General features: G+C 38.6%; 1 protein-coding gene across 24 annotated transcripts in view; it reads right to left on the bottom strand.

Annotated features, from left to right (window-relative positions):
* Positions 1-23,004, bottom strand: part of ABI3BP (ABI family member 3 binding protein) — a 263,204-nt gene that overhangs the window by 155,508 nt on the left and 84,692 nt on the right. For all 24 annotated transcript variants that reach the window (XM_049710006.1, XM_033433301.2, XM_049709993.1 and 21 more), the window contains exons 3-4: positions 15,716-15,784; positions 11,573-11,705 (exon numbers count right to left, since the gene is read on the bottom strand). In XM_049710006.1, the coding sequence (XP_049565963.1) occupies positions 11,573-11,705; positions 15,716-15,784 (202 nt within the window). The remainder of the gene's footprint in view (positions 1-11,572; positions 11,706-15,715; positions 15,785-23,004) is intronic.

The raw sequence follows: 23,004 nt of genomic DNA, 5'->3' as shown, positions 1-23,004 counted from the left end.
TTTGGCTATTCGGGGTCTTTTGTGTTTCCATATAAAATGTGCAATTTTTTGTTCTAGTTCTGTGAAAAATGCCATTGGTAGTTTGATAGGGATTTCACTGAATCTGTAGATTGCTTTGGGTAGTAGAGTCATTTTCACAATGCTGATTCTTCCAATCCAAGAACATGGTATATCTCTCCATCTGTTTGTATCATTTTTAATTTCTTTCATCAGTGTTTTATAGTTTCCTGCATACAGGTCTTTTGTCTCCTTGGTAGGTTTATTCCTAGGTAATTTATTCTTTTTGTTGCAATGGTAAATGTGAGTGTTTCCTTAATTTCTCTTCCAGATTTTTCATCATTACTGTATAGGAATGCAAGAGATTTCTGTGCATTAATTTTGTATCCTGCTACTCTACCAAATTCATTTTCTGGTAGCATCTTTAGGACTCTCTATGTATAGTATCATGTCATCTGCAAACAGTGACAATTTTACCTCTTCTTTCTGATTTGGATTCCTTTTGTTTCTTTTTCTTCTCTGATTGCTGTGACTAAAACTTCCAAAACTATGTTGAATAATAGTGGTGAGAGTAGGCAACCTTGTCTTGCTCCTGATCTGAGTGGAAATGGTTTCAGATTTTTACCACTGAGAACGATGTTGGCTGTGGGTTTGTCATATATGCCCTTTATTATGTTGAGAGTTCCCTCTAAGCCCACTTTCTGAAGGGTTTTTATCATAAATCGGTGAATTTTGTCAAAAGCTTTTTCTGCATCTATTGAGATGATCATATGGTTTTTATTCTTCAATTTGTTAATATGGTGTATCACATTGATTGATTTACGTATATTGAAGAATCCTTGCATTCCTGGGATAAACTCCACTTGATCATGGTGTATGATCTTTTTAATGGCCGTTGAATTCTGTTTGCTAGTATTTTGTTGAGGATTTTTGCATCCATGTTCATCAGTGATATTGGCCTGTAGTTTTCTTTCTTTCTGACATCATTGTCTGGTTTTGGTGTCAGGTTGATGGTGGTCTTGTACAATGAGTTTGGACATATTCCTCCCTCTGCTGTATTTTGGGAGAATTTGAGAAAGATAGCTGTTACCTCTTCTCTAAATGTTTGATAGAATTTGCCTGTGAAGCCATTTGGTCTGGGGCTTTTGTTTGTTGGAAGATTTTAAATCACAATTTCAAACTCAGGGCTTGTGATTGGTCTGTTTACACTTTCTATTTCTTCCTGGTTAAGTCTTGGAAGGTTGTGCTTTTTAAGAATTTGTCCATTTCTTCCAGGTTGTCCATTTTATTAGCATATAGTTGCTTGTAGTAATCTCTCATGATCCTTTGTATTTCTGCAGTGTCACTTGTTAATTCTCCTTTTTCATTTCTAATTCTGTTGAGTCTTCTCCCTTTTTTCTTGATGAATCTGGCTAATGGTTTATCAATTTTATTTATCTTCTCAAAGAACCAGCTTTTAGTTTTATTGATCTTTGCTATCGTTTCCTTCATTTCTTTTTCATTTATTTCTGATCTGATCTTTATGATTTCTTTCCTTCTGCTAACTTTGGGTATTTTTGTTCTTCTTTCTCTAGTTGCTTTAGGTGTAAAGTAAGGTTGTTTATTTGAGATGTTTCTTGTTTCTTGAGGTAGGGTTGCATTGCTATAAACTTCCCTCTTAGAACTGCTTTTGCTGCATCCCATACGTTTTGGGTAGTCGTGTTTTCATTGTCATTTGTTTCTACATATTTTTGATTTCCTCTTTGATTTCTTTAGTGATCTCTTGCTTATTAAGTAGTGTATTGTAGAGCCTCCATGTGTTTGTATTTTTTAGTTTTCCTGTAATCGATATCTAGTCTTATAGAGTTGTGGTCACAAAAGACACTCGATACGATTTCAATTTTCTTAAATTTACCAAGGCTTGATTTGTTACCCAAGATATGATCTATCCTGGAGAAGATTCCATGAGCACTTGAGAAGAAAGTGTATTCTGTTGTTTTTGGATGGAATGTCCTATAAATATCAATTAAGTCCATCTTGTTTAATGTGTCATTTAAAGCTTGTGTTTCCTTATTTATTTTCATTTTGGATGATCTGTCCATTGGTGAAAGTGGGGTGTTAAAATTCCCTACTATTATTGTGTTACTGTCAATTTCACCTTTTATGGCTGTTAACATGTGCCTTGTGTACTGAAGTGCTCCTACACTGGGTGCATAAATATTTACAATTGTTATATCTTCTTCTTTGGCTGATCCCTTGATCATTATGTAGTGTCCTTCTTTGTCTCTTGTAATAGTTTTTATTTTAGTCCATTTTGTGTGATATGAGAATTAGTCCATTTTGTGTGATATGAGAATTGCTACTCCCGCTTTCTTGTGATTTCCATTCACATGGAGTATCTTTTTCCATCCCCTCACTTTCAGTCTTATGTGTCCCTAGGTCTGAAGTGGGTCTCTTGTAGACAGCATATATACAGGTCTTGTTTTTGTATCCATTCAGCCATTCTGTCATTTGGTTGGAACATTTAATCCATTTACATTTAAGGTAATTATCAATATGTATGTTCCTATTACCGTTTTCTTAATTGTTTTGGGTTTGTTATTGTGGGTCTTTTCCTCCTCTCGTGTTTCCTCCCTAGAGAAGTTCCTTTAGGGTTTGTTGTAAAGCTGGTTTGGTGGTGCTGAGTTCTCTTAACTTTTGCTTATCTCTAAAGGTTTTAATTTCTCCATCAAATCTGAATGAGATCCTTGCTGGGTAGAGTAATCTTGCTTGTAGGTTTTTCCCTTTCATCACTTTAAATATGTCCTGCCACACTCTTCTCCTTGCAGAGTTTCTGCTGAAAGATCAGCTGTTAACCTTATGGGGATTCCCTTGTATGTTAATTGTTGATTTTCCCTTGCTGCTTTCAATATTTTTTCTTTGTATTTAATTTTTGACAGTGTGATTAATATGTGTCTTTGCGTGTTTCTCCTTGGATTTATCTTGTATGGGACTCTCTGCACTTCCTGGACCTGACTATTTCCTTTCCCATATTAGGGAAGTTTTCAACTATGATCTCTTCAAATATTTTCTTAGTCCCTTTCTCTTTCTCTTCTTCTTCTGGGACCCCTACAATTCGAATGTTGGTGCATTTAATGTTGTCCCAGAGGTCTCTGAGACTGTCCTCAATTGTTTTCATTCTTTTTTCTTTATTCTTCTCTGTGATAGTTTTTTCTACCATTTTATCTTCCAGGTCACTTATCCGTTCTTCTGCCTCAGTTATTCTGCTATTGATTCCTTCTAGAGAATTTTTAATTTCATTTATTGTGTTGTTCATCATTGTTTGTTTGTTCTTTAGTTCTTCTAGGTCCTTGTTAAACGTTTCTTGTATTTTCTGCATTCTATTTCCAAGATTTTGGATCATTTTTACTATCATTACTCTGAAGTCTTTTTCAGGTAGACTGCCTATTTCCTCTTCATTTGTTTGGTCTGGGGTTTTTTACCTTGCTCCTTCATCTGCTATGGTTTCTCTGTCTTCTCATTTTGCTTAACTTATTGCATTTGAGGTCTCCTTTTTGCAGGCTGCAGGTTTGTAGTTCCCGTTGTTTTTGCTGTCTACCCCCCATGGGTAAGATTAGTTCAGTGGGTTGTGTAAGCTTCCTGGTGGAGGGGACTGGTGCCTGTGTTCTGGTGGATGAGAGCTGGATCTTGTCTTTCTGGTGGGCAGGACCATGTCCGGTGGTGGATTTTGCAGTGTCTGTGAACTTATTATGATTTTAGGCAGGCTCTCTGCTAATGGGTGGGGTTGTGTTTCTGTCTTGCTAGTTGTTTGGCATGGCTTGTCCACCACTGGAGCTTGCTGGTCGTTGAGTGGGGCTAGGTCTTAGCGTTGACATGGAGATCTCTGGGAGCTTTCTCACTGACTGGTATTACCTGGGGCCAGTAGGTCTCTGGTGGACCAATGTCCTGAACTTGGCTCTCCCACCTCAGAGGCTCAGGCCTGACACTTGGCCAGAGCACCAAGACCCTGTCAGCCACACGGCTCTATAACTCTGTCCAGTGTAGTTTTTGCTTTGATAATTCTTATCCACATGGAAAATGAAATACATCCCACAGGATTCGACTGGAGGTGTCACTTGCGCAAGTCACAGGTCTCAAGTGATGCACTTTGGCAGGAGTATCATGCAAATGATGCTGTGTTCTTCCTGTTGCATCCTATCGGGGGGTGCACAATTTCAATTTGTTGCATTCCTTGTGATGTTAAGTTTGTTTACTTGATTCATTTGATGAAGATGGTCTCTGCCAGATTTCCTAGTACTCAGAATCTAAGATCCAGTTGCTAAGTGGGTTCCTTGCTTTGGGATGTTGCAGTCCCTCTCAGTGGATAAACCTGAGATGATGGTGGCTTGGATGAGGGTGGCAGAGGTGGTAAGAAGTGGGGGATTCTGGGGAATTCCCTGATGGTCCTGTGGTTAAGACTCTAAGCTTTCAGTCCCGAGGGTGCAGGTTTGATCCCTGGCCAGGTAACTGGAGGCTCTTGGGAAGAACCTGCTTCTTAACTCATTATGGTTGTTGGCAAAATCCAGTTTCTTCTGGCTATGGCTCCAAGGTCCTGTTTCCTGGCTGGCTGGGAGCTCGGAGCTGTTCTCTGTTCCTACAGGCTGCCTGGCCTTCTTTTTGTGTGCCCCCAAACTCCTCACGCCTCAGTATCATTTCTTGAGTATTCATTGCATGCCAGTGAACATACTCACATTTTACATGTGTCATCTCATTTAATTCTGACAACACTATGAGATATTACTGTTATTACTCCCATTTTACAGATGAGAAAATCAAGGCTTAAAGCATTTAAGTAACCTGTCCAAGGTCACTCAGCTAACAGAGCAGAAGTCTGAACTTAGGTCAGTCTGACCAGAATTTATACCCTGAGCAATCATGCTATGTACCATCCCTGGAGATACTCACCATGACTGACGTCTGTTTGCGAGATGTTTCAGAGGAGGTTCAAGGGCTGAATGGACTAGTTAGATGATTTTTAAAGCTAGTTTTGGACATTCCACTTGCCTATTCATTCATGCATTTGTTGAGAACTACTGTTGTAAAGTGTGATGCAAGACAAGTAAGACGCTGGGCATAAATTAAAAAATGAACTCACAGAATAGGGAAAGAGGCAGGTGTACATTTGCATATGACTAAAGAAGGCAGGATGAAAAGCAAAGCACCTGAGGGTGGCTGGGCATGGCACCTTAAGCCTGAATTTGTAAAAAGGCTACCTTGTAAACCCCACCTCGGTGGTAGATTTAGAGCAGGAAATCCTACCCAGATCCAGGGAAAGCAGAGTAGGCCAGATTTAAACCCCATGTCAGGAGAATGACTCAAAGATTCCTTGAGATAGATTCTTGCAGAGAATCTATGACCTTTTTTTTTTTTTTTTCAACCAGCCAGTGGGAACCTGGGGAAGATTCTTCAACAGAATCAACAGGTAAATAAAGTTGAGCAGTAATGAAGGAAGTTAGATTTATCAGCAGTGGAATAATCAGAGAAAAACTGGAGGGAGGAATCTCACTTTGCTGTAGTCCAGATATGAGATAACAAAGGAGTGAACCATGGAAGGAATAGAATGAAGGGGAAAAAAGGAACAGATCAAAGTTAAATTGATGAGACTAGACTCCTTATGGGATATAGGTGACAAGGGAAGTGTAAATAAAAATCAAAACTCAATTTTCAAGCTTGAGAAGAGGGAAGTTAAAGAGATGGAAAAGGAGGTTTTTTTAGTAGTATAGACAACATTGATTTAGTTTGAGTTTGAGGTGCTGAACACTGTTACCTGGTCATCCTAATGAAAATATTCCACAGACAACTAAAAATACACTCTTAGAACTTTGGAATTGGGTCAAGGTCAGAGGTTTAGCATTGGAAGTCATTTACATCCTTATACCACTCCTGCTATTGCTTGTAGAACAGCAACGTCAGAAATTCCTGGGAGGTTTTAGAAATGCACAATCTCAGGCTATTCCGAAGGACTGTGGAATCAGAACCCACATTTTAACAATATCTCCCACATGATTTGCAAGTACGTCAAAGTTCAATATCTCCCACATGATTTGCAAGTATGTCAAACTTTGAGAATCACTGTTCTATATAGAGGTGATAGAGACATGGCTTATAGCTGAGATAAGGAGGATACATAGGTGGACATCCAAGGATATATCTCTATTCCACATTTGAGAGACAGGATAACAAGTAAGCAAAACATAAGAGGAAGAGGGTAAGAGGAAAATCGAAATAAACATTTCAAAGGAAGAAAGAATTCAAGAATGGGAGGATGGCCAAAATTCCCACAAAGAGGTTTAAAAGGATAAGAACTGAGAAAACTCTACTGGATCTAGCAGTTAATTGCTAGATCACCAGGAGAAGTTTCAGTGGAATGGTAAAAAGAGGACCGAAGCCAGTGAAAGAGAATAAAGACTGTGAGTGTGGTAGAGAAGTCAAGAATATGACAGCACATTAATCTGATAAGTTTTGGAATTAAGAGAAGAGTCTGAAAAGTAGCGTAGAAGATATAACACAGTCAACAGAAGATGTTGTTTGGGAGTAGCGAAATCTTGAGCATGTTTGTAAGCAAGAGGCAGGGCACCAATATCAGTAAAGAGGCAAATGTAAAAGATCAAAGGCTTATGGAATATGGAAGCGACCAGATGATGAGCACTGTCTGAAGTCAGAAACATGTTCCTTGGTAAGAACAGAAGAGAGTTAAAACTAAATGTGGGATGAAGAAACAGTGAGGTGACGGCAAATAGCCTAAATTTTCTTCAGTATTGCAGAAACCAGGATGGATTGGGATACGAAAAGAGTCAGGGTCAGTAGCCAGGATGCTATTCCCAGGATGCAGGGTAAGGTAAGGAGTGTCTGGATTGGAATCATTGACATGGAAATGGAGAAGCAGAAGATAAAGATACTAATATGGGTACTTCTCAAAGGCAAAACCAATGTAACTCAGAGCCTCAATACCTATAGGAAATGAAGAATTTAAAAATTCATGAAGTTTCAAATTATGGAGAGTGAAAGAATTATGATACTTCAGAAAGTAATAGGGGAACTGATATTTCAAGAGAAAAGTATGAGTTCAATTTTGTTCTACGTTTGAAGTAATGGTAAGGCATAAAAGTGAAAATGCTAACATTTTACTGTTTATTCATTCAGTATAAATTTACTGAAGGCCTACTATGTGCCAGATGCTGGCCCGGGGACTGAGGAAACAATGGTGGATTAAGATACCCATGGTCCCTATCCTCACAGAGCTTAAAATTTACATGGCAAGACAAATGGGTAACAATGCATTGGGCTAAATCAAGTGAGAATTTCCAGACATCAAAAATATTCACTTCTTAACAACTTGGGATAAAGAAAAAAAAAAAAAGGCAAGAGTCAGCCCGGGACCAGCCAAAAGGAGGGCCCTCACTGTACATTAAGAGCAAGTAAGTACAATGTGAACGTGTTAGAAAATGTGAAAAGAAAATTCTAAAAGAATCATAAAGCTTTAATAAGTTGGCAAAGGAGTGAGAACTAAGGCAATCTTGAACACTTTAACAATCTGGAAACATGGGAAGGAAAAAATATGCTATTAATGGTGAAATAAATTGTGGTTTTAACTCTTCATCTGGGCCAATCTGGAAAGCTTTCTTTTGACCTTAGATATATTGAGGACAAACATGTACATTCTTCCTTTCAAAGCCCATTAAGAATAAAAACTGTAAATTAGGTACATCTACTCTCCAAAGAATGTGAACTCAGAAAAGGCTCTAAAAACATGGGAGAACCATATGGACCCTATGCAAATAGGAATGGAAACATACAACCAAGGATAAAGTGACTCATTAATGTTTCGAAGCTTAAAACAAATAAAACAGAAAACAGAGGTTTTCTCATTAGAAACTCACCACACGAGAGCTTTGATATATAATGTCAAAAGTCAAAGTATAGGGGCTTCCCTGGTGGTGCAGTGGTTGAGAGTCTGCCTGCCAATACAGGGGACACGGGTTCGAGCCCTGGTCTGGGAAGATCCCACATGCCGCGGAGCAACTAGACCCATGAGCCACAACAACTGAGCCTGCGCGTCTGGAGCTTGTGCTCCGCAACAAGAGAGGCCGCGACAGTGAGAGGCCTGCGCACCGCAATGAAGAGTGGCCCCCGCTCGCCACAACTAGAGAAAGCCCTCACACAGAAATGAAGATCCAACACAGCCAAAAATGAATAAATAAATAAAATGTAAAAAAAGTCAAAGTATAATGTAAAGAAACCTTTCCAATAACTTGCACTTGCATAGTAATATGCAAATTACTAAACGATGCTATACAAACCAATGTGAAATGATTCTGTTTTAAAAAAAAACAGAGACTTTACACATAGTGCCAAATATTAGAGTTAAATGGATTAAAATGACATCAGTTGATGTTCCTGTAGCAAGCCAAGGGCATTCAGATTCCAACAGTTTTGTCAGAATATGCTCCTGAAGGAAAACTTGAGCTGTACTAATCTTCTAATTTTCAAGGAGGAATCATTCCCTGTAACTATTATTGCTTACTCTAACCTACTGGATTAATCTAAATTCTAAACAATACCATCTACCTAATCATATGAGGGTGGATTTCTCCAATTCTGCATCTAAGTACACCAATTGAGTTGTTCTGGTGGATTTATTTGGGTGCTTATAATATGTACAGTATTTCCAGAGCTTTTAAATAAGGACTATTATTTTTTCTCAAATGTCAGCTCTTTATTAACTGTTCTAACTAGGGAGAAAGGAGGGATGGGTAAATAAAATTCACAAGGACTCCAAATGCTTCTTTTTGTCATTACCATTTAATTCTTCCCCTTTAGTCATGTCCTAACAATTCCCTATTTCTGTCAAGGATAGTTTGATCCTCCCACATACTCACGTTTGAAACTTGGCAAGCATCTTGACATGTTATTATTGAATCTTTTAAAAAACTTCATTCTAGGTAGAATTATTTATTTTAAATATTGTGATTTGATGGGCATGACTCCATCTATTTGATGAGAAGAGCAGAGCCAGGGTGTATGGGCAAGGGGATGAGAGGGTGAGGTATACACATTGTCTGAGTAGCTTGGGGCCTTCAAGTCAATTGCCTTGGATAAAATTCTAACTCTATCCGGGCAACTGTTCCTCTACCTTCTTCATATTCATTATCTCCTTGTGCTGTCAAACCGTGGCAACCTCTATCAATTAGAATCAATCATCAGATAAGTCGTTTCATGGAGGGGTCAGCAGAACCAAGTGAAATTGAAGAAAAGGCTTGAGGACAGGGGAGGAAATCGTATCCAAATCCTGCTATATGAATTTGCAAGTTACTGAACCTCATGGATTTATCAAGCAAGTTGAGTAACCATTAAAATCAGCTACATTTTGTTACAAGAGTATCAGGTCTCCATCCTTCCCTTCTACCCTTCCTGCCCATCCCCTCCCCTCCCTTCTTTGTTTTCCTTCTTTCTTTCTTAGTAAGAGACTAAAGAAAGGAAAAGAAAGCAACCCTTAAGTGTTTGTTTTCTCAGCTCTGGCACCCTGTGAACCCATTAGAAACTGAAGTTATCACAAGAAAGAAAGTTCTTTCAAGAGTCCATTTCCAAACAAAGTAAGTTATGGGTTTAGTAGTGGTTGAAATAAGGAATAGTTCAGATTCTTCGAAACAGCTCAAAATTACTTTTCAAAAAATTTAGTTTTGGCATATCTTCTACATACTTTTTCCAAGAATTTCTTCCTTCAGAACTATGGACATGTGAAAGAAAATTTAAATTTTTTCTTTCTTAGTTTAGACTTCTTAATCAAAGTCATATGAAAGGTACTTCTGAGAACTTACAAACATTTTAAAGCTCTTTCTTTTCTGTTCAATTAAGACAAATAAAAAGAAATAAAGCACTATAAAAAATAGATATAAAGCAAAAAAAGTACATGAAAATGTTTTCGATATCTTTAGTCCAAGGGAAATACATATTAAAATGGTAATGAGATATGACTACACTAGAATAGCTAAAATGAAAAATGTTGATGACACAAAATGCTGGTGCAGATGTGGAGCAACCAGAACTCCCATATACTGCTTGTGGGAATTTAAATGGAAAAATTAGGCCAAAAAAAATCAAATATACATCTTCCCTGTGACATAGCAATTCTACTTTTAGGTATTGATCTAAGAGAAATTAAAAGATATATCTACAAGAGTCTTATACAAAAATGTTTATAAAATTTATATTCAAAATAACCAAAAAACAAGACACAATTCAGGTGTCCACCGTCAAGAAAATGGATCAATAAATTCTGAAATATTCACATAATGGAATACTACTCAGGAATAAAAAAAGGAATGAACTATTTATACTTGCAATGTCATGAATGAATCTCAAAAAACATGCTGAATAAATAAGATAGACACAAAAAGAGAACATACTTTATGATTCTGTTTATATGGAATTCTAGAGTGGCCAACTCTAGTACTTTCTGGAGTAATGAAAATGTTTTATGTCTTGATGGGGTGTACAGTACATGGTTACACACCTTTTTTTGTAATTGATTAAATTGTACACCTAAGATCTGTGCATTTTACTAGGTTTAAATTATTCCTCAATAACAAAGTTTTTTATGTAAAAAAGTAATGAAACACATCTTAAACATTTAAGTCACTTTGAGTATTTAAAATTAAAAAAAATCTTCTAAAATAAAAACTCCTTGGTTGAAGCTTGAAAATTTTGATTGTCAGATGCAAAGTTTTGAATTTTGAAGCTACTGTAGTAAATACTTATGAAAAGCAATATCATCTAATACCCAGTTTAGAATCATGGTTCAGCATTTATACAGTGCCCAGCACATAGACAACGCCAACTACATATGCTGGATGGATGAATGGCAGTAATTTAAAAATAAACTTAGGTTTTTATTATTTTGTTCTGCCAAAGAAGATGGTAGCTTCATTTCCAACTGTGCTTTTCCTTGACCTACATTTCTCCATGTGTTCCTCCCTCCAGTTTTCTAAGTCAATGATCCCTAAGCTTAGGTGAAGTTTCTGATTCAGTAGGTCTGGAGACCTGAGAATTTCCATTTTTTATAATTTCCCAAGTGATGTTTATTGAGGCTGACGCTGCTTAGTTTAGGGACCACACTGAGAGAACTACTGTTTTAGCACTTCGTCAACTGACAGATCAAAGATCCATTGTTTTCAAACCAAAGATGAAGCTTTGCAACTTTTAACAGTCTCTACTAAGTGCTTTCAACCTCATCCTCTGATTTTTTTTTTTTTACACTTATCACTGATAACCCCACTTGCTATTTGGCTTATTTTCCTTTCTAGTTTTTTCTTCAGAAAGAAAAAAATACTTGCATGTGTTTTCTATTCAGATAGGTGATAACTCCCTGAAGGGTAGGGATCCTGACTAATGTATCTTCATTCCCCTCACACCTAGATCAGGCTCTACAGCTAATAGCTGATCTGTAAATACTGATGCTCCTGCCATTTACACATTCTTCTAAAGCATGTGCAGATACTATTGAAAGCAAGTGCCAATTTTCAGATGAAAAACAAAATTTTCCATAATGGTGAACTACCTGTCATTGGGACAGTGACTTGGCAATGTCCAGTCATGGTGAGGGTTGATGAGGAAGCCCCAGGACAGGAAGACTGAGCTTGGTGTCAGAGTGCCAACCACCAGCTGGAGAGGTTTGCGAGATCGTGCTTTACCTGCGGAGGTAACAGACAGGTTAATTCTCGTTAATATTTAGTGTATTTTCTTTTTTAAAAATAATTTTTAAAATATTTATTTATTTGGCTGCACTGGGTCTTAGTTGAGGCATGCGGGATCCTTAGTTGAGGCATGCAAACTCTTAGTTGTGGCATGTGGGACCTAGTTCCCTGACCAGGGATCGAACTGGGGTCCCCTGGATTGCAGAGTCTCAGCCACTGGACCACCAGGGAAGTCCTTTATGATTTGGGTAAAATAGACAAAGGTAATTTAGCAAGAGATGAAGAATGTGAAAGCATTAAGTTCCTTTTCTTTTTATATAGTGCACAAATATTAATAATGGTTTGCCCATGAATTTAAGCAGGAATCAAATGAAATACCCTTTTGAGATTTATGTGTGTGTGTGTGTGTGTGTGTGTGTGTGTGTGTATACACATATAAACTATATACATTCCTAGTTTTTATTTTCTTGCGAGTCAGGGATGAATATGGAGGTCTTGGCTATTATCAATGAAATAAACACACACACATATAGGCATATATATACATATATATATGTATATATATATATACTCAATTTTCTTTTACAGACAAAATAAATTATGCTTTTTTTCCCCCTGGGACTGTGAATTAGTGTGAAATAACACCTTAGAAAAGAAAGCTTACCATGTAGGTTGCAGGTTATAGGCTTTTTTTAAAAAAAACTATTTGGAAGTGTAAAATCCCTTGTGAGACCATTGTAATAGCCTTTTTTTTTTTTTTTTTACAGTGAGTATCTAAATGGAAAAGGTGCACACATTTTTAATACTGCTGGAAGAGTACGAATAATACAGGAAGCACAGTTATTCTGATAAGACTAACTGGATTGGGGCAATGCTAAGAGGGATGCTGATATACCATTCTATATTCTTTTCAAGTATGTGGTGGGGGTGCAGACATTTGCTTTTTCAAAAATATTTGAAATTGCAGGCATGGGAGGAGAGTGAAAAAGAGGAGGGAAGATTTTCAACCATGGAAACCAACACTGGCTCATAAAAGAAATCAGGGTACAATCTAATAGGATTAATTAAAAATCCAATGGGACCTAATAAAATTATGCAGCACTAATGTAAAACATATATGCTTTGTATTTCCATTAATTCTCTTTTTCATTTCATGATACTACGTATATTTGCTATAAAAAGAAATTTTATCTTCATCTACTGTAGTGTGAGCCAAACAGCAAAATGGCCTGTGACCTTTAGAAGGTGGGTAGGAGGGTACCCCTTGTATGAGCTTAGCTAAGGTTATCTGAACCAAATACCCTTGAAAATTGTGCCATGACTGTTGCTTCTGTCAGATTTAAGTTGTATAAGTTGTTATTCTAGCGGAAAAGCCCTCTGAAACAAGAATATACACAACCTAGTGGTGGAAAGTTACTTCACTGTGACATAGATGAATTTTTAAAAGATATCTTAAATAATTTTCAAAGATGGTTATTGTTTAATTACTTGCAAACATGCAACTATACTTCTCTGAAAATCTGTCCAGATCCACCTGCAACAGTACCTTATCTATGATTCAAAGGGTTCAAGTTTGGCCCCCAAGGAGGGCAGATTAGAATCTGAGATAAAGGTGGGGGACACGGGTAGTTTGAAAAAGCCCTGAGGTGATTCTGATAAGTCTTTTTCCAGCCCTGCGTTGATTTTCACTCACTCACGTAACACAGCTGTCTCATTTTATAGATGAAAAACAAGGCCCAGAGTAGTTTCAAGGTTGTCCAAGGTTAAGATTCAAATCCAGGTCTCCTGAATTATAATCTACTTTTCTTTTTACTATATCACTGGCTTAGCTCACAATGTATGAAGATAATGCCACTTAGAGGAAAAAGGTACATTTTTCTTTCCCCAAGGAACCTAAGGTTTACATGACTATCAAATAATTATTTCACTAAGTTTGGATCTTACTTTAAAAATGATTAAATAATTAAAATTTATGTGGCAGATACAAATATAAAATGAATAGAAGCTAATCCATGACTCATTACATCACTCTTAAATGCAGATTATAAAAACAAAAATTATATCTGTTGCCTGAAAGGAAAGGTGGGGTATTATATCCTGAGTGGGATGAAACAATTTCCTGTGTTGGTCATCATACTGAAAAATAATCTCTAAGGCCAGCGTCACAGAAGCCCCCAAATGAAACGAACTTATAAAATGCTATTAAGTTATAATCACTCTCTTGACCTTCCTTACTTCTTTTTGTATATTTGTTTTATAATCATATTAAGAAAAAGTTCAGTGACTATGAAGCCAGAATCCCATAAAACCATACTCATGCTTCCTGACTTTATTGTTAAATATTCTGAAATAGAATCTTGAAATATTGATGAGAGTACATTTCTTTTCAAGTGTATGGAAAGCTGCCTGGACGACTACCATTAGTAAGGTGTAAGTACTGATTGAAATTTTCCTTGCACTTTGGGATAATATAAGAGGTCAAGGAAAAGGATCTGTATTTCTCAAAATACTTGACCATTTATTGCTTCTCTAAAAAGAAAAGGAAACCAACAGAAGGAGGGGAGGGGATAGTGGCAACTGATTTCTGGTAACCAGGCATGGCTAATACACCTAGGAGATAGAATACAGAGCTGCAAAGGGCGCCTTTGCTCAGTGTATGTGAATATCTGTACGCTCCCCCAACCCTTCTCATCCCTTTAAGAAAGATCCTTTTTTCTGTGTGGCAACCAGAGTACTGTAAAAGACAAATATGATTAGGAAATAATTATTTTGAGAACAGTTCATATTAGAACATGAAAAAGAAAAGAAAAGTACTATGATCAACTTTATCTAGAGTAGTAAGATGTGACATCAGATGTTAAAAGCATATTTATAGTTCTATCAGTCCTTCGTAATAGCAACGGCTTCCTTATTTGATCTGAGAAGAAATTTTAGCAGTGAAATTGGGACAACATAGGATTTTTTTTGGGGGGCTGCGTTGGGTCTTCGTTGCTGCATGCGGGCTTTCTCTAGTTGTGGCGAGTGGGAGCTACTCTTCGTTGTGCTATGCAGTGTTCTCATTGTGGTGGCTTCTCTTGTTGCGGAGCATGGGCTCTAGGCACACGGGCTTCAGTAGTTGCGGCACATGGGCTCAGTAGTTGTGGCCCATGGGCTCTAGGATGTGTGGGCTCAGTAGTTGTGGTGCGTGGGCTTAGTTGCTCCACAGCATGTGGGATCTTCCTGGACCAGGGATCGAACCCATGTCCCCTGCATTGGCGGGCAGAACGGCCCCATCAGGGAAGTCCCGGGACAACATAGGATTTTAATCTTCCTTAGTCATGCAGAAATGTTTCTACTTTTTTATACATATGGTATCTACTTTCCTGTTTTAAGTCTCCCTAGCCCTGGGAATATGGGTGTTGCACTGCTGTTTTATGAAAGAAGTCCTATTTTCTATGTTTGACTAAATACAAGAGATTTAGAAGGAAGAGGTGTACATAAAATCCAAGTTCCAACCCATTTAACACACACGTAAATGAGTTATGCTTTTGAAATGTCAACAGTTTCCTTCAGCAAAGGTTAGACATCAAATTTTGCCCTAAAAAATCTGAAAGGCACAAGAGCGGGCTTTAGTTCACACATTACAAAATAGAGACAGGCCAACAGGAGTTAACTCTAAATGAGCACTTGCTCTGGGCCAGGCCTGTCCTACGTGTTGCGTATTTGTGGACTCATTTAATCCTCACGCAGACCCTACCATACGTCAGAATGGAGGCACAGAGAGGTTCAATAATTTGCCTCAATCCCTGCAGTTTGTATGTGGTGAGGCTGGAAAAGACCCCAAGAGCCTCTCCCATCAGCTATGCTACTCCCCAAGCAGGGTTGCGTTGACGGGGGTCTGCTGGGCATGGTACATCTTCTAACCTATATTCCTGAGACATCCCCAAGCCACGTGGTCTTTGTGGGTAGAAAAGAGACGAAAAGGCATGCTTTAAAGTTAATTAAAAAAAAAAAATCAACAAAAATACCTGAGCATGACTTCTTTTGGCTGGGAGGAGGAGCGGGCCGCACGACTATCAGATATTTAGGCTCAGCATCTGGAAACAGTAACATTATTTATCAGTAAGATTCTTTGCGAACAGAGTTCATGACAGCAAACCCATTCCTGACTCAGTGTTCCCAGCTTTAGTCAGCTTTAGTCATCGTAACCACAGCACGGGTGGGTGAGAGGGCCCAGGAATTCAGAAAGTTCAAATTTCTCGGGATAGTCCAGGCCATTAAGTTTTTAAAATGAAAATTAAATCCAGATTTTCAAAACCCCATGGACAGGAGTCAGGGAGAAGTCTTAAAAGAATTATGCTAGACACAGATTTCATGCCACATTTTCATCAGTCCTTTTCTCTGCGAAGAGACTTTTTTAAAAATCAGATCATATTTCTTTTGTTATCCTACTCCTCACAGAGGGTCAGTCTGGTACTTCAAAGTCAGAGAAGGAAAATCATACTTGTGCAGGACACAAGAGTCTCACCTGTTGAATGATCTGAAATTGCTCACTTTCTTGGGAATCTGAATATTCATAACATCCTACCTATTTTTTTATCCTGTTTGCATTTCAGTCTGTTATCACATCCAATCAATCATTTTCATGAACAATTTTTAAACAAAATCACAATTTAAGTTGGTATAATTTTCACCTAAAATATACCAATGGAAAATAGAGAATCTCTTTTAAAAAGATTTAGGTTTTATGAGGGAAATCTGTGGGCTGGTATCTTGACAATTTTAAGGTACACAGGTGTCTGTATTCATCAAAACATTGAATAGTAATGACAAGGTCCTACTGTATAGCCCAGGGAACTATATTCAATATCCTGTGATAAACATAATGGGAAAGAATATGAACAAGAATACGTGTATGTATAACTGAGTGACTTTACTGTACAGCAGAAATTAAACACAACATTGTAAATCAAATACACTTCAATAAATTTTAGCAACCTAAAAGTATAAAAATTAAAATGTGGACAGTAAAAAAAATAAATAAAAATTAAAATATTTAGTTTTTAAATAAAATGATATTTAGACAATCAATATGTGTTAACTCAATCAGGGGCTGATAATTTATCAAAGTTTTTAAAATTGATGTTTTCAAGAGGAATGGTTGGGGCTTCCCTGGTGGCGCAGTGGTTGAGAGTCCGCCTGCCGATGCATGCAGGGGACACGGGTTTGTGCGCTGGTCCGGGAAGATCCCACATGCCGTGGAGCGGCTAGGCCCGTGAGCCATGGCCACTGAGCCTGCACGTCCAGAGCCTGTGCTCCACAACGGGAGAGGCCACAGCAGTGAGAGGCCCATGTACCGCAAAAAAAAAAAAAAGAGGAATGGTTGGTCTATACACAGTGTATAAATAAGCCAAATACACTCTGGGCATATAAAATAGCATTTTATAAGCAGCTCTATTGGATTAATCAATTGATTGATGGGTATTATCTATAATATTTCTTCAGTAACTCTGGATCCTGGAACTCATTCTACACCACACTTCATCCGGATGCTGTAGTCAATCGCAGTTCACTCCTACTTGCTCAGACGGAGCTCACGTCTTTGTTTTCTTTCAAATATCTCCCCTCCATGTGTTTGAAGCCCAAGGCTTTATGGGGCTGACCTCATTCTCAGCCAGAGACAACCTGGCCTTCAACCATGTTTAATGACTCAAGCCTTTGTCTTTTTCCTGGACACCTCACCAGGCCCTATTTGCTATAACCTGCTGCAGTAATTACCACTGCAAAAGATAAACCAGGTAACCTCTTGAATTGACCTCAGAGCTTTGGCTCATTGATCGTATTGGTGCCTAATAACCAAAATACAGATAAAGGAGCGTTTGCTGTGTTTCACTCTCATGTATTTGAAAGCATATCTTGCTTAGTGGAGCTTATATAAGGAAAAGCTCAACTTAAATCAAGTTCTCTAGTAACAATATAATAACCATTTCCTGATTTTATTTGGGATATAGAGCAATATAGGTATTAAGAAACTACTGTGTGTTGAGTACTTCCTATGTGCTGGATACATTATATTCATAATTTAGTTACTCCTCATGGCAATCCTACCTGACAAGAACTATTCTCATCCCAATTTGTAGATGAGGTCACTGAGGCAGGGTCAGCCTCATGGGCAGCATGTACAGTCACATGGGCCCCATGTTCAGAAGGGTCCCACGCTTAGTTTAATATCCTGCTGTCACCATCATGAAATTCTTAATACTTTTATCTTTGAATTCATGTTTTATAAGGGCTGTCCAATGGGATAATGGAGCATGAGTGTGAGCAGAGCAGATGAGAACAATAATGCATGTCTGCACTTCCTTCCATCCATGTATAGCATTCTAGGTACCCATTAGCATAGCATTCCAAAGGGCCCATGTCGTGTGGGAGTCCAGTAAGACTCAAAGGTCAAATAAGGTAAGCGTATTACATCTACCACTGAGTAAGGGTCTGTGGAAGGGAAACTGACAGCCCTGTGAGGTCACACTTCCATTTGAACCAGAACTTGCTTCAAATGCAGAAAGAAGGCAACAGCATTTTAAGAAACAAAAATAACCAAAGAATCCTATCATGTCCTTTCTTATTCATGTTCCTTTCCTGTATTAGCCAGACACTGACACTGAAAATTAGGACACAGAGGGAAAGGAAAAGCTAGAGAAACCCCTGCTTCCTTTTGTTTTCAGTTCTCCCTCACTCGTGAGTAAGTGGAAGGCAGAGGGTATTAGTAGAATGAGCAAGCATCAAAAAGTTGAGTTCTGTGCATTTCCACTAGTGTGGCAAGAATAAAGTACGTATGCATGAACTACAAAATACAAATTGTGTCATTTTAGTGATTCTGCTTAGGACTTAAAGGATCTTACATTTGCATTTAAAACTAGCACTGCACAATATAAAGAAATACTAATAATTTACTCGTCATTTTTCTTTACTTAAATGACCTTAAATAGCAAATAAAAGAGCACCATGACAAGTTGAGAAACTGGAAAAAACTTTATATTTTAGTACATTTAATGACATTTTTTCCTGGTTTTTGAGCCATGGACCCTGTGTTTTTATTTTGCACTTGGCCCTGCAAATTATGTAGCTCTTAATCTTGTCCCCAAAAAGCCCTTTTAATAAGTCTCTGGAACTCACTTCTAGAAAACAAAGCTAAATCCCATTTTTCTTAAATTGTTCTCATTGTGGCAGAGTAGAGTTAGCCTTTTATTTCCTTCCTTGATACACGTTAATTCAACTATACCTCAGTGGTTTTTTTTTTTTAAAAAAAAGGCCTGCAATGCTAGAAAAATAACACACATAGAAGCTAAAGACAGTGCCATGATCTGAGACATATGGTTACATGAGCAATTTAAACGTAATTTTTGTTATGATCACAGTTGTTCTGCGTAGAGCATAGGCTGTTACAGCCAATTACAAATTGGAACAGATGTCGGGACTTGGGTGCATATGCTGGCTCTCACTCTCATTAAAAACTTCCAAATTCACGCATTTCAGTAGTCTTTATGTTCAGTTGGGAACACAGACGTGGAAAAATAGACCAACTGAAAAACAAGATTTCTATTTCTGTTCTGCACTATGAAATTCTTTGTGGATTTGTAGCAGTCTGGAACTATATACACTGTAGCCTGATCAGAAATTTTGGCAACACATGCCAAAATCAACTACTTTTTAGAGAATGTGTATTATTAAGAAATTTTAAGAAAATGTATAGAATGCAGTTACCTTGACACTTTTTCCATTCCTGACAATGTTGCAGACTAATTAAATCTAATTTGCTTCATATTTTGAATGCCCTGTGGTGGAGGATACAGACAGCTTCCTGTTTAAGGAAATCTACTATTGAAATTCTTCATAAAGTCCTAGATTTTTTGGTAACACAAACAATCTTCCCATACTCGCTCTGCTCAAAAAATCCTAATTCTCACATTTTTGTTAGGGGACATTTGCATTGCAAGCCACACTACTTCAGGATGGTGTCGTAGTGAGGTTTTTTCTCCTTTTCCTGCCATGCGAGTTTCCACAAAAGAAACAAAATAAGCCAGGATGATCCTAAAGGAAATCAGGTAAGGGACCCGAACAAACAAAATAATGTACTTTACCCCTGTCATCTTTTTAGCAGTTTGGTTTCATCAGAGACTAAATTTCTGGGTAAGAGCATGGACCCTGGAGCCTGCACTCAAATCCTGCTCAGCTAGTTGCTGGTACAAGGAAAAATACTTAACATCAGTGCACCTAGTTCCTCACATGCAAAATTGAAAACTCATAGTACCTGGGCCCATAGGGGTTTTAGTAATGATTATTCGCAGAAAGTGCTAATTTAATGTTAGCAATCATAATGATGATTTCTTAAAAGCAGAATTTTGTGTCCTAAGAGCCCTGAGGACATATTTTAAAAAGAAAATTGTTCAAAACCGTTTTTGTTTTGTTTTTTTAAAGAAGATGTTGGTGGTAGGAGTTTATTAATTAATTAATTTATTTTTGCTGTGTGCGTCTTCGTTTCTGTGGGAGGGCTTTCTCTAGTTGTGGCGAGCGGGGGCCACTCTTCATTGCGGTGCGCGGGCCTCTCACTATGGCGGCCTCTCTTGTTGTGGAGCACAGGCTCCAGATGTGCAGGCTCAGTAGTTGTGGCTCACGGGCCCAGTTGCTCTGCGGCATGTGGGATCCTCCCAGACCAGGGCTCGAACCCGTGTGCCCTGCATTAGCAGGCAGACTCTCAACCACCGCGCCACCAGGGAAGCCCAAAACCGTTTTTCTTTTTAAAGCAAGCAAATATTTCAAATTGCAAAAAATTCACTAAAAAAGAAAATTACACCCCACCCTGACAAAGATTCTCTCTCTTGACCAAACTCTCATCAGGCTCTTCTGAGCTCTTGCTCAACTAGGCTCTGACATTTGGGCTTCTGTGTTCATTTCTGCATTGTCCAATTAGAGCAGGAATCCTGAGACAGTTGAGCCAGAATCCACCATCTTCCATACTTGATTACACTTGGTATCCAATCAAGTTCCTCATCACCCTCCATCTCACAGATGATATCTGATCACCCTGGCCTATCTACATCAAGAACCCTGTTAGGTCAGTTTCGCCAGAATCCTCCCTGACCCCTGATGTTTCCTTTTAGTAATTTTCCATCCATTCACTCCTACTCTGCTCCTTAGCTATAATTCCCACTTTTCCTTGTTATATTTGGAGTTGAGCCCAATTTCTCTCCCTCACTACAAGACAACACTGCAATTTTCCCTATATCTATCACAAGAACCCCCTCCCCCTTGAATAAAGTCTTCCTTACCATCTTTAACAAGTGTCACTGAATAATTTTTCTTTAACAATACTTGCTCACAAATATCAATGCAAAAAATCCTGTAAAATATATTGACAAGCTGAATCTGGCAGCACATAATAGTACATTACAGCTAAGTGCAGTTTATTCCAGGAACGTAAAGAGAAAAAAAAGCACCGATTTCCACAAGTGCTGAAAAGGCATTTGACAAAATTCAACATCAATTCTTAATTAATAAGGATTTAATGGAATACTTCCTCAATATGATAAAACCTACTGTAAAATATCTGAACCACGTTTTTTAAACATGCAGGACCCTAAACATACATTTCTGTTCAGTAACTCCCTGGCTTTATCAGAATATTGAACTCTCATTATTCTGTCCCTTTTATTACTAAATATTTTTAAATGTTACACTAGGATTTTATTTTGTAACCTGCTTCAGCATTTTTATTGAGTGCCTGAGACATGGATTAGGAAAATAAACAAAGAATGATGTAACCAATTATATTACATATTCTTTTACTCCAATGATGTAGGAATATATAAACCGAGGCAGTGGATTGGAAGCATTACTGGAATATTTACACCTAAAGCCAAGCTTACCAGAATTGTGAGTTAGAACAAACTTGCTTATGAAGGCCCCAGATTTAAGCTTCCATGTCCTTTTCCCTCTTTGACTATCTCTTTACCAGATGTGGTAATCCTCATCAATCTTATTTTCATTTGTTCTTAGAGAGGATCACAAAAGCAACTATTTACAACTTAGCATGAGTGAATTCATATTAATACACTACCCCTACTCATGATCTGTTCTATTTTAATTACATAAAAGACAAACATATGTCCTCTACTAAATATATACATGGTATCAAGTAACCAATGGGGAGAATCTTTTGGCCTAGCACCCTTCCTAATTCCTTTCTTCTGTCCCTGAAATCACAATATACAGAGAGCCGCCTTCTCCATAAGCTAAAGACAGCTGGCTTGCAAACATCCTGTCAGAGACCAGATCTGTGGAGGGTGTGTAGGCTTTACTCTAGCAGGAGAGGGCCAGGCACCACTCTGCTCTCACCGTTTTGCTTTAAAGATCTGGGACCCTCTGGACTCAATCAGGGAAGGTGGACATCATCCCAGACACTGTTCAAGGCCCAGAGAGAAGTTTCAAAATCAAAATCAATTTCCAAGTAACTTTGAGCCTGTTAAAGACAGTCCATAAACACCTTTTGTCAGTAGTTAGGTTTATTTTTGATTTAAAAAAAGGAGGCCAGACTGTTTCTATCGTGATTTGGATGTTTAAAAACAACACTGAGGGGGCTTCCCTGGCGGCGCAGTGGTTGAGAGTCCGCCTGCCGATGCAGGGGACACCGGTTCGTGCCCCGGTCCGGGAAGATCCCACGTGCCACGGAGCGGCTGGGCCCATGAGCCATGGCTGCTGAGCCTGCACGTCCGGAGCCTGTGCTCCGCAACGGGAGAGGCCACAACAGTGAGAGGCCCGCCTACCGCAAACAACAACAACAACACTGAGGCTTAATCCTCGGTTCATCCCCAAACAGGAGGGAGACAACTCCCTCTGGGTCCCCAGTGGAGGCTGGAATCTCCTCTTGCTCTCCGGAGGTAGACGGAGTCTTAGGATGGGCTGGAGAGTAAGACCCTTGAGCTGCCGCCCTGGAAACCTGCCAAGGAGAACACTGGGCACTGAGCCAGAGGCTTGTTCACAGAACGGGTCTCCTCTGAGCAGCTGTGCTCACCCATGCAGGGATTTTGGCCAGCAGGCACCTGATACGGTGGTGGAGGACCAGCCGACAACAGGGCTTAGTGCAGGCGAGGTGGTCTTGAATGCAATTAAGCCATACAGCATGCAGAAGTTGGATGGGCCTCCATTGGGACTGTACCAGCTCCTTGGGATTTTGAAAACTATGGGGGCAGTGAAAGAGTCTTAGGGAAAAGATATTCAACTTTTCATGAATCTAGCAGGTGGAAGTTGACTGGTTTTA

The sequence above is a fragment of the Orcinus orca genome, chromosome 5, assembly GCF_937001465.1.
Source record: "Orcinus orca chromosome 5, mOrcOrc1.1, whole genome shotgun sequence".
NCBI classification, from domain to species: domain Eukaryota; kingdom Metazoa; phylum Chordata; class Mammalia; order Artiodactyla; family Delphinidae; genus Orcinus; species Orcinus orca.
The sequence above is the reverse complement of the archived record's forward strand: the minus strand, read 5'-3'. Positions and strand labels throughout refer to the sequence as shown.